This window comes from Plecotus auritus (genome assembly GCF_963455305.1).
Source record: "Plecotus auritus genome assembly, chromosome: 4".
NCBI lineage: Eukaryota > Metazoa > Chordata > Mammalia > Chiroptera > Vespertilionidae > Plecotus > Plecotus auritus.
This window is the reverse complement of record NC_137775.1, coordinates 109438278-109455343: the sequence shown is the minus strand read 5'-3', so window position 1 is coordinate 109455343 and position 17066 is coordinate 109438278. Positions and strand designations below refer to the sequence as shown.

The window sequence follows — 17066 nt, the reverse complement described above, 5'->3', positions numbered from 1 at the left end:
ATCTGACTCCTTCCTCTTGTCTCCAAAGTGTAAATGAAACTGGGGCCTGGCGCATAGGCCTGTCCCTCATCACCGGACCACCAGGCCTGACTTCTGCCTGCCCCCAGCCCCTACGCATTGCAACCATCCTCTGTGACCTCATTCTCCGCTCAGGGTTCTACGTGCCACTCTGTGAGGTCATCAAGATAAGATCCCTTTCAGCTTCCCACCCTCCGAGGCCTCAAGAGCCAGTTTGACAGATCCGTTTGGGGTGGTTTCAGGCCCGCGCTCTCAGCAGGTCACCTTGCACTGCGCCCGGAGGTAGGATGTCTCCTGACACGGGGTGATGCGCCCTTTTGTCCACTGACTCCTTGAGTAGCTTCAGAGGTCGGCGTGGGGGCGCCTCGCTGCTGTTTGAAGAGCGCCCCAGCAGCCCGGTGGGCCCCTCTCCGCAGGCCATGGACGGTGGAGGCCCCTCGGTGCGGGAACTGCCCCAGCGGCTGTGGCCCGGCCCGGGCAGCGAAGAGCAGCACCTTCTCCGGAGCCTGGCGGCGGCGCACGCCTTGGCCAAGATCATCCGGCCGTGCTACGGCCCCCTCGGCCTCCAGAAGCTCCTGGTGACCGCCAAAGGCGAGACGGTGCTCACGGGGTACGCCACCGCCATCCTGGGGGCCCTGGAGCTGGAGCACCCCGCCGCCCGGCTCCTGCGGGACGCGGCGCTCAACCACGCCGAGCACAGCGGCGACGGCGCGGCCTTCGTGGTGCTGCTGGCCGAGGCCCTGCTGACGCAGGCGGAGCTCCTGCTGCTGGCCGGCCTACCCCGCGCCCAGCTCCGCGAGGCCTACGCCACGGCCACCGCCGAGACGCTGGCGCTGCTGCCCTCTCTGGCCGTGCGCTCGCTGGGGCCCCTGGAGGACCCGTTCTGGGCCCTCCACTCGGTGATGAACACGCACACCCTGTCCCACGCCGAGTCCCTGACCCGGCTGGTGGCCCAGGCGTGCTGGGAGGCCAAGGAGCTGGACGGCACCTTCCACCCCGAGCGCCTGGGCGTGTGCGCGCTGCGGGGCGGGCAGCTGGACCGCTCATGCCTGCTGCCCGGGCTGGCCGTGCCCGGCAAGCCCTGCGGCCAGGTGACCGCTGTGGTGGGCGGCGCCCGGGTGGCGCTTTTCGCCTGCTCCTTCGGCCTCGTCGGTCCCAATGCGCCCGCCACAGCCACCCTCTCGAGTCCCGCCGAGCTCGTCCGCTTTCGGAAGGGAACTGACCAGATGACAGAGAAGCAGGTGTTGCAGCTGGCCATGGGGGGCGTGAACGTGGCGGTGGTGTGGGGGCACGTGGAGGAGAAGACGCTGGCGCAGGCGGACCAGTGCGGCATCTTGGTTATCCAGGTGAAGGCGCTGCGCGAGCTGGTGTACCTGAGCGAGGTGCTGGGCACGCCCGTGATGCCCTACCTGCTCTCCCCGCTAACGCTGGGGAAGTGCCAGCGCGTGTACCCGCAGGAGCTAGGGGAGGGCTCGGCTGTGGTGTTTGAGTGGGAGGGCCCCGACACCCCCGCCCTCACCCTGGTGCTCAGGGCGGCCACGAAGGAGGGGCTCCGCGGGGCGGAGCAGGCCGTCTACCACGGCATCGACGCCTTCTCGCAGCTGTGCCGGGACCCCAGGCTGCTCCCGGGCGCCGGGGCCACCGAAATGGCTCTGGCGAAAATCCTCGCGGACAAAGGCGCCGCGTTGGAAGGGCCCAACGGGCCCGCGCTCCTGGCGTTTGCACAGGCACTGCGCTCTCTCCCCGCGACCTTGGCGGAGAACGCGGGCCTCGCCGTCTCCAAGGTGATGGCAGACATGACGGCCGCGCACCAGCACGGGCACTTCCTGATAGGAGTGGGGGTCGAGGGCATCATCAACGTGGCTCAGGAAGAGGTGTGGGACACCCTGGCGGCCAAGGCCCACGCGCTCCGGGCCGTGGTGGACATCGTGCTGCAGCTGGCCTCGGTGGACGAGATCGTGCTGGCCAAGACGAGTCCCCCGCTCCAGCAGGACCCCGGGCCCGACCCCAGGAAGGCCCAGGAGCACCCGTCGCCAGCGGGGGACAACCAGTAGCAGCATCCTCAGAAACAGAGGGGCTGCCAAGGAGGGCACAGTCACCCCCAAAATGATTGTTGGCCTTATTTCCTCCATGTGTGGGACAGAGTTCATTTCTTTAGGTAAAAAAAAATAATATAAAAGTCCTTTTCATTGATTTTTTTCCTTTCAGATTCTTGGCTTTTTTTATTTTCTGTTTCTGTCCATCAGATCCTATTCCTTTCCTCCAATAAGAGTGGGATTCAATTCTATTAAAGATTTCTCGATTAAGTTCCGGGGGATGAAAAAAACGTAACCTGCAGGGTTCTCTTCCCCACTCTGAGTGCTCCTGCATGTCCTAATGGATGTGAAGTTCTCTCTAGATGTCACTTTAGTAATCTGAGAACATCAGTCCCAGATTACAGGACTGACTGCTCACCCCTGCTGTGTTTAGAAAAAGGAAGGAATATTATTTAAGGCAAGGAGGAGGAGGAGCGAAGGAAGAGGAGGAGCGTGGAGGAAAATCAGCTGGCAGGCAGAAATATAACTTTTTTTAAAAAGCATCCTTTTGTATGCATATACAAAATAATGCATAATCCATGGACACAGACAATAGGGTGGTAGCAGCCTGAGGGGTGGGGGGCGGGCTACAAGGGGTCAATGGGAGAAAAGAGGGGATATCTGTAATACTTTCAACAATAAAGATTTTTTTTAAAGCATCTTTGGCATGGATAACAAAAGATAAGAACGCACCTGCACTGAGGTTGCTGTGCAGGGGCAGGGAGCTAGGAGCACCTGGCACCAGGACATCTGGGCTGGGCTAGCTTTATGACTGGACACTCCTGGGCATTAAAGAGAGGGTTTGGGCAGAGCTGGGAGCAGAGCAGAACATGCTCCCCAAACCTTTTCCACTTTGCCATCCACCCTACGGTTACTCTGCCTCTGGGGAGAGAGCAGAATCTAGGGACAGAATCTAGGAGATGGAAAGCTATAGTCTCTTCAAATCTTAAAACAGAATATCTTTAAGCATTTGGAGAGAGAGCCAGACTCAAGAAACAAAGACCTTATAATAGGTATATTAGCTGCAACCAAGCAAGACACATTTGCAAAGATGCGGTTGAAATGCACAAGAAGTGAAGTCCTGAAAAGCTGTTGGTGAACAAATGATGGCAAATGAGAATGTAGAGAACTATAATCATTATTACTAATTTAAGGCATATGATGTGGCTTTCCTTGTTTTGTCTTCATCATTGTATTTTAGTGAATATAACTAAGCGCTTTCATATTTCTCTCCTGCCTATAAGTTCTGTATTCTCACATTCTCGATTCCATAATAGTGATAATGACAGAAATAACGTTCTAAAGCAGTACAAAGAACACTGAATACATTCTATTTAATCATCAAAACACACTTATGAGAAAGAAACTGGATTATCTCTCAGTTGTAGGAGACACATTTGAGCTCCAGAAATTTTACAATAGTAAATTTTACATAGTAATAGAAAAGGGAAATCTATTGTTTTAGTCACTGTTTATTGCCCCAATCATAAATTTCTCTATTGTGATGTTTTCAGAGATATAACCCCTATCATTACAAAGCAAATATGCCTTAAAATGGCCCTTTGAAAATTTACAATTAGTGTTTTTAAAATCAGACAAATAGCCATGTTTGTTTCATAAGAAATAAATAATATAGATGGTCCTGCTCACAGAGAACATTTTAGTTATAGATCCAATACATACGGAGATCTGACAATGTAACAGTGTGTTTTAAATATTCTAAATTTGATACACAAGGGAATTTTTGATAATTTATTTGGGGAGAAATCATATTGTAACATTTCATTGCCATCTCCTTTCCCTCTAGAGAGACACATACACACACACAATTTTGTATATATAAATGCAAGTTAAAATTATTAAGATCAGTCTTACAAAGGGACAAAGAAAGGTATGGCAGGCACAAATTTAACTAGCTTATGCTGAGAGCTGTAGAGGTAAAAACACCTGACGACACTTGAAATTTGAAGACACAGAGAACTCAGGCATCTTATAGGATCATCTCCCTTCCTCTCCTTATAAAAATCAATTAAAAATCTTTTTTAAAAGTATTTTTTATTGATTTCAGAGAGGATGGGCTAGGGAGAGAGAGAAACATCAATGATGAGAGAGAATCATTGATTGGCTGCCTCTGCATGCTCCCCACTGGGGATCAAGCCTGCAACCCGGACAGGGAATTGAACCTTGACCTGGTGGTTCATAGGTCGTCACTTAACCTCTGAGCCACACCGGCTCGGCTCAATTAAAAATCTAAAAAATAATAATAAATTCCCCTGTACGTACTCAGTAACCTGTTAAGATCGCTGCCCCAGGGGAGTTGTCCCTGTGGCACTAAAATGTGGAAAGCTGCAGTAGACACAGAGATCTTAGAATCTGTTATTCCAAAGGCAGCTGAGCCGCTCTTCTCCCAAGACACCCGCCCCCATCACACGCTAAGATCCCTTTCCTTATGCCAGGGAGGAGAGGAAGAAGGTTACAGTGGAGACTGGAAATGAGAGATGCTGACGGATTTCTGAGAGGCTCTGCTCACCTCCCACTGGTTTCTTGTGATGAGAACTTTTAAGATCTACTCTCTTAGCAAACTTCAAATATAAATACTATACCGTAAACTATCATCACCATGGTGTACATTATATCTCAGGACATTTTTATCTTATAACTGCAAGTTTGGCCATTTGTATTTTCACCCACTATCTTCACCCCACCCACCCCCATCTTCACCTCTAGTACCACTAATCTGTTATCTGTATGAGTTTGTGTTTCATCATTTTTCTAGATTCCACATATAAGCAGATCATATGGTATTTGTCTTTCTCTGACTTATTTCACTTAGCATAATGCTCTCAAGGTTAATTCATGTTGTTGCAAATGACAGAATTCCCTTCTTTTTATGGCTGAATAATATTCCATTGTATATATGTAACACATCTTTCCTTTTTTCAAAAATATGATAATTGATTTCAGAGAGGAATGGAGAGGGAGAGAAACATCAATGATGAGAGAGAATCATTGATAGGCTGCTTCCTGCACACTCCCTACGGGGGATCGAGCCCAAAACTTGGTCATGTGCCCTGACTGAGAATTGAACCTTAACCTCCACCTCCTGGTTCGTGTTTTGACACCCAACCACTGAGCAACACCAGCCTGGCTCTTTTTTTTATTTTAGAGAAAGGAAGAGAGAGAAACATGGATTTGTTGTTCCACTTATTTATGCATTCATTGGTTGATTCCTATATGTGCCAGGACCTGAATCGAACCCACAACCTTGGCACATAGGGACAGTGTTCCAACCAACCGAGCTACCTGACCAGGGCTGTACTACACCCTCTTTATCCCTTTGTACTTGGACACTTACGTTGTTTCCATGTCTTGGGATGTAAATAATGCTGCAATGAACATGGGGTGCATATATCTTTTTGAGACAGCAATTTAGTTTTCTTCAGATAAATACCCAGAAGTGGAATTGCTGGACCATGTGGCAGTTCTATTTTCAAGTTTCCAAGGAACCTCCATACTGTTTTCAATAGTGGCTGCATCAGTTTACATTCCTACCAACACAGCACCAGGGTTCCCTTTTCTCCACAGCCTCACCAACACTTTTTGTTACAAATTCATTAAGTATAATTGCTTCTCTCCTCCCTCCCACATTTCATTTTCTGTGTGTTGTTTTTCTCAGTTATTTCAAATTCATAATCATATATTTCACAACCATTTCTTTATTCCTTTGCCCATGGTTTCTACTTTTCCATCAATTTCTATGGGTTCTCATTGCAGTGAGTAATTAATCTCCTTTGCTTTTATTTCATCAATAGCTTCTTAAAATGCCTGCTCAACCTTAAGGAAAAGAGTAAGGTTAAGCAGAAAGATAACGCCTCATTTTTTCCCCAAGATCTGGATTTCCTTTTCATAAATTAATGTTCTTTCATGCTTTTTATTCTCTACTGATCTCTTCAGCTTTTTACTTTCATAAAGTTTTCCCTCTTCTTTTATCTACTGAACCCTCTTATACTCGTATTTTGGACTTAATCAAATAATAGGCTTCCAGAAATGCTGATGGTTAACATTTTCCTCTCACTATATACAGTCAACAGTGGAGAATTCTGGTACTATACTTAAATCAAAGCGTGGTACAGTGCGTTTATCTCTGCTATTTGAACATGTATCCAGTGTCACACCAGTGTTAAGAACCACTCAGATACCAGAATTCAGCCTGGAATCTTGATCAGGCAAACTTGCCATTTTGAAATATAACAAACTAGAGGCCCAGTGCACAAATTCGTGCACAGGTACTGGTCTCTCAGCCTGGCCAGCAATTGGGGCCTATCGGGGCCATCTCATCCAGTCCCGATCAGGGCCAATGGGGGCTGGCTGGCCGGGGAGAAACAGGGGGAGGCCTCTAGGGTGTGTCTGGCCCATCTGGCCCAGTCCCGATCACCCGGACCCCAACAGCACGCTAACCTACCAGTTGGAGCATCTGCCCCCTGGTGGTCGGTGCGCATCATAGCAACTGGTCGAGTGGTTAACCGAATGGCCGACTGATCAGTTGGACACTTAGCATATTAGGCTTTTATATATATAGACTAGAGGCCTGATGCACAAAGATTCGTGCAAGAATGGGGCTTCCTTCCCCTGGCTGCCGGCACCGCCTTCGCTCTGGTCGGAGCTGCCTTTCTGCCTTCCCACGCTGCCAGAGTCCCAGAGCGGCTGTGGCAATGCGGAACACCTCCGGCCGCTCGGTGCCTGCATATGCAAATTAACCCGCCATCTTTGTTGGGTTAATTTGCATACCCACTCCTGATTGGCTGGTGGGCGTCGTGAAGGTATGGTCAATTTGCATCTTACTCTCTTATTAGTGTAGATTAGGCCCTGTCCAGGTAGCTCAGTTGGCTAGAGCATCATCCCTGATACTCCAAGGTTGCTCGTTTGATCTCCAGTCAAGGCACATACAAGAATCAACCAGTGAATGCATAAATAAGTAGAACAACAAACCCATCTCTCTTTCTCTTTCTCTCACCCCCCCTTCTCTTTGTCTAAAAAAAAAATGTTAAAGTGTTAAAAAAATAAATATAACAAATTGCATAGGAGATAACTGGGAATGACAAGGGTCACATGTGCTACAGCAACCAACACATGACACTTGGTATAGATGCTCAGCCTACAGAAGGGAGTTAGAAAGGAAGGAACCAGTTTGAAACCTATGGAATGGGGTGGGACTGTGAAAACACCCCACTCACATCTCCTGCTCCAAGGAGCGGACCTATGGACTTAACACCTGTCCTCAGAGTCCAGCACCACATTCCTTGGAAGGGAGCTTGGGCTCTAGAACCACATTCCTTGGCCAACACCATCTCAGAGCTGCAGACTGCTCTGCCCCTCCCCAGGAGTCAGACCTCCCTGCTTCCTCCAACTATCTCTTCTTTCTTACCTCACGGATAGTTCAGACTGGAAATCTGCTGCATGGCGATCCTGACCTAGCACCTCTTTTGTAGAGGACCTGCACTAACCAGGGAGGGCAAGCCCTAAACAGATTACTCTGCAGGGTGCTTCTTCCTCACATCAGATGTCCTCCCCAGTGAATGACTCCTCAACAGTCACTCCAAGACAGATACTGCTTTTTTTTGGTCAGTAAATTTTATTAGTTTTATAATTCTTTATTGTTGAAAGTATTACATATGTCTCCCTTTTCACCCCATTGACCCCCTCCAGCCTGCCCCCGCCCCAGGCCTTCACCACCCTATTATCTGTATCCATGGGTTACACATATATGCATAAAAGGTCTTTGGTTGATTACTGCCACCCACCCACCCTCCCCCACTTTCCCACCGAGCTCGGTTCCATGCTTCTGTGTCTCTGGATCCATTCTGTTCATCAGTTTATTTTGCTCATTATATTACACATGATACTTGTCTTTCTCTGACTGACCTATTCCACTTAGCATGATACTCTCCAGGTCCCTCCATGCTGTCTCAAAGGGTAAGAGATTCTTCTTTTTTACACTGCATAGTATTCCATGGTATAAATGTACCACAGCTTTTTATCCACTCATCTACTGATGGACACTTGGGCTGTTTCCAGATCTTAGCTATTGTAGATTGTGCTGCTATGAACATAGGGGTGCATACATTTTTTTCTGATTGGTGCTTTGGGTTTCTTAGGATATATTCCTAGAAGTGGGATCACTGGGTCAAATGGCAGTTCCATATTTAAATTTTTGAGGAAACTCCTTACTGTTTTATAACCTACCTCCCATCCTAAAAGTCACTCCCTACACCACTCCCTAATGGCAGGAGCCACACCTGAACTGTGTCAAGTACTTACAGGGGCACTGTTGACTACCTCCTAAGCATCCATCCCCACTCCATCTTCAAGTAGATTTCAGTGCCACACACTTACCAGGAGCTGACCCCACGCCTGGTCTAAGGATATGCTCTGGTTGGTTTAACCTGGTCAACACTTTTCATTCTCCTGGCCAGTCCCTGGTCCAGGGGTGGACCTGGGCCCAAACAGCCCAACCAGAGTGAACTGGAGGGTTCTGGCCTGGACCACAGGCCTAGTCGTCCAATCTGTCCTACTGGACATGAATTAGGAAGCACTGGCTTTATTGCCCCTGGCAGCCTCTTTGTGGCCCGAGGGGAAGCCGCAGGGTTCTTGTTTGGGTTGATAGTTGTCTATATCTCTAAAACTGTGCGCACACACCCTAGGCAAAGGCAGGTGATGTAACAGACCCAGAGAGTTTCCAGACCCAGCCAGGTCATACTGCCTGTTTGGGACGGTTAGGACTAGATTTCCACTTCCCAGCCACTGACTCAGGATCTCTTGGCCTCAGCAGTTAGAGACTGCTTCCCTGTGTAGGATTCCTGAGAAAGATGAGACAGTTCTAGCTGCTGAACAGAACCCCAGAAGGAGGAAAGGGAAACGAAAAGAGGATTCCTTCTCTTCTCTTAAGGTAGAACCGATGACAGGGACCCGGCCTAGTGAGCCACAGCTCCTTCCCTTCTTCCACCCTAACCCGCTGAAAGCCCACGCCCTCTGAGACTGCCCTGGAGGAAGGAGGCACTCCCGGGCCAGGTATCTGCCCACCTGGGGTCAGGGTGAGGGCAAGGCAGTGACAACAGGCTGGGAACAGCTGTAAAAGAGGTGAGTGAAAAGGTGGTTTTCGGGGCAACAAGTTTCTCACTCTCCTTGTTAAAGAATGGCCAGAAATAAAGCACACAAATCAAACACAAAAGACTTACAGAGAGAGGAACCATGTTCCCCAACTCTCTCACAGGTGTGACTATACATACACTATTGGCAGGATCGGACAGGAAGGACAGTTTGGTTAGTCCTTCAGAGCCCCTCTGACGAGCTCATGAAGGACAGCTGGTTAGTCCATGTGAACACAGCTAAGGTACCGAACCACTCATTGATTTATCAAGGATTTAATGAATACCTATTCTGTGCCCTGGAGATGCAGTTCTGAAAAAAACAAAAAAGGCTGCTGTGTCCAGGAGCTCACATCTTAGTGGTGGAGGGGAGGCTAAGGGGAACAGATCATAAGTAAATAAACAAGTCGATTTCACACTGTGCCCAGGCTCTGAAGGAAATAACAGGGCCTGTCAGATACAAAGTCAGGCTGGAGGGTCCTGCTTTAGATAAGGGGACAGAAATGCCTCCCTGGGGTGCATGCCTAAGCCATGTGAGCAGTCTGAAGATGAGCTGATCATACAGGTCAGGAAATAGAAAGATGGTCAGGTACCTGGAGTGCAGTAGTGGAAGCTGGAGAGGCCTGGGGAGTCCTAGAAGGCAGGGCCTTGGAGGCCAGGTGGGAGCTTTCTTGGGGCCCCTGTGACAGGGGAACACAGCTATATACCTGCTATTCTGCACACATTAATAAGCCATGATGGTTTTCCTGGTGTGCCTCTGAGGACTCTGACCTGGGTTTAGTTTAAGATCTCTCACTTTAATGACCTTGAGAAATCTACTTGAGTTTTCCTCATTCGAAAAATTAAGGGTTTCTTGGGCTTCTTTGAAGCTAAAACACTTAAGCTCCAAACCTCAGCCTCATCAGCCAAGCAGCCATTTACAAAAACTAGCACAAATTTAACACACACACACACACACACACACACACACACACACACACAGCTTAAATTGTTAGAACAAGCCCTAACCGGTTTGGCTCAGTGGATACAGCGTCCGTCTGCGGACTGAACGGTCCCAGGTTTGATTCCGGTCAAGGGCATGTACCTTGGTTGCAGGCACATCCCCAATAGGAGGTGTGCAGGAGGCAGCTCATCAATGTTTCTCTCTCATCGATGTTTCTAACTCTATCCCTATCTCTTTCTCTCTGTAAAAAATTCAATAAAATATATTTAAAAAAATTGTTAGAACAATGTGGCAGAGATATGAGTAAATTCCCCAAGAAAAACGGATTATGTTTAGGGGATAATAAACTTTGTCATTACGTTTTCACTTGGTCCTTTAAGAACTCAATCTTGACCCTAGGTCTGGGTTGATCTGGCCGTTCCAGTTCATTTTCCGTTTCAAAAACCCAAGCAATAACCATCTTAAAAATGATATTTGTCACGTTTATCCTTTGCCTCCGTGCTAGCTGGGAGGTCTGTTCCCCTTGGCTGAGCTCAGGGAGGGTGGAATTGCAGGGTGGGGCAGAGAAAGGGAGATGCGCTAAGACCCCCACCTATTGGACACCAAGAGGAAGCCCCGAGACGGCTTCCGCTGCCTCTGACTCCAGGGAAGAAAGGGAAACTCGAAGTGACGCAAAGTAGAGGAAAGGGGCAGGGAGGAGCGAGTGGGCAGCGCTGGACGCGGAGCCCCAGGGTCCGGCGGAGCAGGGCAGTGCGGGTGCAGCCGGCTCGGGGGTCCGGCTCCCGGAGCGCAGGGCAAGGAGAGAGACGAGGAGACGGAAAACCCTGGGAGCGGAGCAGAAGCGAAGGGCATGACCAGGACGAGGGAGGACGAGGGGCGCCGGGCTGGAGACGCCCGCAGGAACCGCGAGCGCAGCGGCCAGCGGGGCTCGGCTCCCCAAGAGGGACCATGCCAATGGGAGGACGGCTGGGAGGGGCCGCCTCTCAACCTATGGGAGGGAGTCGGCGGCACGAGGTCCAATGAGAGACCGAGACGGAGGCGTGGCGGAACGGCAGGAGCGAGAGGGCCAATAGTAGGCTGAGGCCTAGGCAGAGAGAGCGGGTGACCCTCGGCCTGGCGCCGGGAAGGGAACCTGGCAGGCTGTGGGGGCGGGGAGCCCGGCTGACAACCTGTCAAACCTACTCTGGGACGAACTGGGTCACGCGCCTCCCCGAGCCCGGGCGCCCCGCCCAGGGAGGCCTGGCCCGGCTGCTTCCTGTTCCGGCCGGCGGTGGGGGCAGGGCGGCGTCCGGCACCTGCCTCCCTCGCCGCGGCCGATCGCTCGTGCTTTCCCAGCTCCCTGCCCTCGGCCAGACGGTCTCCCCGACCACCGGGCCCGCCGCGACCGCACAGATGAAGACACGGCCCACTCGAGCGACCCTCCACTGCTGAGGACTCCTCATATCGCGGCCGTCCGCACGCCGTTCGGCGGGGTCCCCGCGGTTCGCGTTGGCGGCCGGCGGCGCACTACTTGGCGCGGAAGGACCCGAGGCGGCGGAGGGATCCGTGCAGGAGCGTTAGGCCCACCCACCGGCCGGGTCGCAGGTCCCACCGCAGCGGGGACCCTGCGTCCCGGGCGCCGGACTCTGAGCACGGCGATCTGACTCCGTGCAGCGGTGGCAGAGGGTCCTCGCCATCGGTCCAGCACGTCTCCCTGCTCGGCTCCGACGCGGAGCTCTCGTTTCCCGGAGAATTAAACGAAATGAACGCCTCGGTGAAAGCCCGCGGGAGCCCAGGTCCCGGTCGCACGCTCGCTTCACCTCGCCCTGGCGGTCAGGTCCCGACTTTCCCGCTGCTGGGACCGCTAGTGCGCTGTTGCTCTTTGGTGGCGGTCAGTCCTCAAAATGGATGTTGATGCACCGTCTCTAATAAAGCAGTGCAAGTTCATGTATCCATTCTGTTCATTTCTCGATGCAATTTGTTTAGGACTTTTGCAATTGTGGACGAAAGGGCCACATGCGAACCTCACAAGCTCAGGGAAGGCCTGCATGGCAATTTGCAAACTCAGAGACCTAAAGTAACGGCAAAGGATGGCCTGAAATTAAACTTTAAAAGCAATTATGGTGGGTAGTCACCTCCTAGGCCCGTTATCTTCCCTGACAAGGTCAATCTACCTTAACTGAGCTTATTGTCTTTTTGCATCTAAGATAACATTGAAATGTCAGGGTAACTTGTAACTTCCCTTTTTCCGGGCCCCTCAGGGTACAACCAAATGCCCTGGGCTCCAGGACAGATAACATAAATTCCTTCATTGTTATGTTAATTGTTGAATTATCTATCCTGTACCCACCTAAGTAAAAGAAGTGTCACTCTATCATTTTACTTTTTTTTTTTTTTTTTTACAGAGAAGGAGGGAGAGGAATAGAGCGTTAGAAACATCTATGAGAGAAACATCGATCAGCTGCCTCCTGCACACCCCCTATTGGGGATGTGCCTGCAACCAAGGTACATGCCCTTGACCAGAATCGAACCTGGGACCTTTCAGTCTGCAGGACAATGCTCTCTATCCACTGAGCCAAACCAGTCAGGGCTCATTTTACTTTTTAAAAAATATATTTTTATTGATTTCAGAGAGGAGGGAAGAGGGAGAGAAACACCAGTGATTGAGAGAGAATCATTGATTGCCTCCTGCACACCCCCTACTGGGGATCAAGCCCCCAACCTGGGAATCGAACTGTGATCTGGTTCATAGTCCCACACTCAACCACTGAGCCATGCTGGCTGGGCTATCCTTTTACTTTTTATACAATCCCAGAGGTTTCCCTGGCTTTGCTTTCTCCTGTCTCTCTAATCCAGTGGTTCTCAACCTTTCTAATGCCGCGACCCTTTAATACAGTTCCTCATGTTGTGGTGACCCCCAACCATAAAATTATTTTTGTTGCTACTTCATAACTGTAATTTTGCTACTGTTGTGAATCGTAATGTAAATATCTCTGTTTTCCGATGGTCTTAGGCTCTACAGCAGCGGTTCTCAACCTGTGGGTCGCGAACCTGTGGGTTCTCAACCTGAGAACCGCTGCTGTAGAGCCTAAGACCATTGGAAAACACAGATGTTTACATTACGATTCATACCAGTAGCAAAATTACAGTTATGAAGTAGCAACGAAAATAATTTTATGGTTGGGGGTCACCACAACATGAGGAACTGTATTAAAGGGTCGCGGCATTAGAAAGGTTGAGAACCACTGCATCCATTACCAGTGGATTTCATGTAACCCACCTACATCTCCTTTGATTGTAACTTATAAAAATAGGTGAAAAACCACCATTCTCTGGAGCATTTATTCCAATCCGCTGAGATTCTGTTTCCCAGCAATTGTTGACAGTTTGGCTCAAATAAACTCACAAAAATACAAAAATTCTTTACAGGTTTGAATGCTTTTATGTTATCACAGTGAATGGACAGTGACTATCACGTTTTAATTTTTATTACTTGGCCATTTAATTTTTATTACTTGGCCATTATGTTACCCCCCCCCAACTGTATAAAAATCTAAGAATAAAATGTAGATTGAAAATGCTAAAATTTGGACGCTTAATTTATATTTTTGACATAGTATTTGAAGTGTTTTGTTGCAATATTACAATGAAATAAAACATTTCATTCAAATAACATTTAAATCTTTAATATAATCCAAGCATTGCATTGTAATCAAACATTTGCATGTGTTTTTATGCAAAACATTGTGCTCAAATATTTTTATTACTTTACCAAATGCATATTTCATCAGTAAAATAATTTTATTGCGTTTTAAAATCCAGTTTTTACATCTAAAGACAGAATTGGGAAGAAAACAATATATTGTATCATCTATGTGCGAAATGTATGGATGTGAATATTTTACATGAGAAACATGGTCATCAAGAAAGTAAATGATAAATTTTTTTTTTAATTTTTTTTTTAATATATTTTATTGATTTTTTACAGAGAGGAAGGGTGAGGGATAGAGAGTTAGAAACATCGATGAGAGAGAAACATCGATCAGCTGCCTCCTGCACACCTCCTACTGGGGATGTGCCCGCAACCAAGGTACATGCCCTTGACCGGAATCGAACCTGGGACCCTTCAGTCCGCAGGCCGACGCTCTATCCACTGAGCCAAACCGGTTAGGGCTAAATGATAAATTTTTTTAAAAAAATGCCCTTTAAATTCATGAGCTTAATGTACATGAGCTTACCCATCAATTTAGCAGTAACATTATAATTCTTGAAGAACTACCATATTTATTACTCTATAGTATAGTATTATCAATAAAAGGTTGGGGTAGATGCCAAATCTTTTTTATAAAGATGAAAAGCTGACAAAACAACAAATGACCTTTTATGTTTTATTGTAGCTAATTCCTAATTGCCAGCTAATTTTCAAAGGGAGTAGTAGTTCTCTGTTTTGAACAATTAGCAACCCTCAGTCTTAGAAGCTCTTGGCCCTCGTTGGATATATGTAAAAATTAGCATATTTTCTTATGCCCAAAGTGTCATTCTTTAAAAAATAAATACTTTCATTGATTTTTAGAGGAAGAGGGATTTTTAAAAAATCCTCACCTGAGGATATTTTTCAATTGCTTTTAGATACAGTGGAAGGGAGGGGGGATGAGGGAGAGAGAGAGAGAGAAACATTGATGTGAGAGACACATCAATTGGTTGCCTCCGATGCGTAGGCACTGAGTATTTTTGTAATTCCCTACCAAATGCCTTGGCACAGTTTCATTTCTCAGTTGGCAGTGTATTTCCTGGACTAGAAGGCAAGAGCAGGCAACCTCTTTAGTTCTCTGGGAGAGATGGGCTGGTGGCTTTACCTGGGGGTAAAGACATCTTCATGGCAGCTCAGCCTGGGCTATGTGATAGGAAATTTAGTTTAGACAAAAAGGGGGAAAGATTCTGTGAATGGGAAATAAATATGCCTTGAGTTAGAGGTTGCCCACCAGTGTTTTACAGATGTGTTTTACTTCTCACAATGTTTATAAATTTTTAAATTAGTTTCCAAGATTTAAAAAAATGGAGATTTTAGATAAAATACTCAATTGCTTCTGTTGAAAATTTGAAGACATTGCTCACTTCTTGCCTGATTGTATGTGTAGCTGACTAGCTGCTGCCCCCTTTAGACAGGGTGTACACTGTTGAGCTCAGTACAATACTTTGTTTTAGCCCCTTGGCCACTGAATGAATCTGCTTGAAATACCTGCTGTAGGTTATGTAAAATTGTGAAAGACTTCATCACAGAGAGAACTTAGACTTAGGAAGAAGAGATGACCTTAAGTTTTTGTCGTAAATAATTAGAATGAGCTCAGAAATGGAAAGTAATTGGAATGATATATGGCAACTGGATGTACCCCATTATTTCCCTTATCAGTCCCCTGGTACAAGGAAAGGTCGGGTTGTATCAAAGTCAAAATTTGAGTTAAAAAATGGAGCCCTGGCCGATTTGACAGTGGATAGAACATCGGCCCGTGGATTGAAGGGTCCTGGGTTCAATTCCAGTCAAGGACATATACCTACTTTGCAGGCTGGATTCCTAGACCCGGTCAGGTGTGTGTGGGAGGCAACCAATCGATGTTCCTCTCTCTCTGTCCCGCCTTCCACTCTCTCTAAGAACTAATGGAAAAGTATCCTCGGGTGAGGATTAAAATAACAAGAAAGGAAATAATGTTCCTGTGGCACACATTCCACTTAGAAAGTCATTGCCTTGATGAAAATGAACCTAAAAATAGTTACAACTGTGAGAGATTATGTAAGAAGAAGGGATTCTCCAAAGGGTTACAGAGTAACGATGATGATGATGATGACAATGGCGACATGACTGAGCAATAACTATGTGCTGGACATTGTTCTAAATTCTTTATCTGGACTGCATCATGTTATTATATTTTCATTTCCTATTTGCTACCTACCTCACCTTACTTTTGATCTTGTAGCTGCCTTGAACCCTCTAAGACCCAGGCATGAGGTGAGTGCAATAATTTGTGGTACCTTAGGATGCCACTAACCTTTGGCCATTATTGGTTCTAAAAGTGCCCAGATGTTTCTTCTTTTCTGCCTTCTCCTGACTATATCCCTAGCTTGTCCTTCTGTCATGGCCTGTGCTTTTTCCTGTTGGAATCAGATTTCTTACCTCAGTAAGAAATACAGAGGGTCCTCATGTTACATCAGACTCAATGTACATCGTTTCAGGGTTATGTTGCCATCTCCCATCTATCTATCTATATCCTATCTAATAAAAGAATAATATGCAAATTAACCATCACTCTGCTACATCCACAAGCCACGCCCACCAGCCAATCAGGAGCAAGTATGTAAATTAACCCAACCAAGATGGCTGCGGCCACAGAGCGAGCAGGAGGCTTGGGTTTCCCTGGCAATGGAGGAAGCCAAGCTTTCCGCACACCCTGGCTGGCCCAGGCCTCCACTTAAGGCTACAAAGTTTCAATTATCCTATATAATAAAGAGGGAATATGCTAATTAACCATCACTCTGTCACAAAGATGGCTGCACCCACAGCTGAGGCCAACTTCCCATAAGGAGCCTTAACAAGCAATCAGCAGGGACCTGAGGCTAAGCCCTCCCCTGCCCCCGTGGGGCTTGACAGGGGACCTCAAGGTGCACTTCCTGTCCTGGTGCTGGGCTAGGAGACCTCAGGCTGCTCCCCCCGCCCCAGTGCCAGGCCAGGGGACCTCAGGCCGCACCCCCCACCAGGTGGGGCTTGACAGGGGACTTCAGGCCACACCCCCCACCAGCAGGGCTTGACAGGGGACCTCAAGGTGCGCTTCCTGTCCTGGTGCTGGGCTAGGGGACCTCAGGCTGCTCCCCCCGCCCCAGTGCCAGGCCAGGGGACCTCAGGCCGCGCCCCCC

At 48.2% G+C, this 17066-nt stretch overlaps 1 protein-coding gene across 1 annotated transcript; it reads left to right on the top strand.

The window, feature by feature from the left end:
* Positions 1-2204, top strand: CCT8L2 (chaperonin containing TCP1 subunit 8 like 2). The gene has a single exon (XM_080665924.1). It carries the CDS (start codon positions 438-440, stop codon positions 2070-2072), a length of 1635 nt encoding a protein of 544 aa, XP_080522050.1. The 5' UTR covers positions 1-437; the 3' UTR covers positions 2073-2204.
* The last annotated feature ends 14862 nt before the right edge of the window (positions 2205-17066 follow it).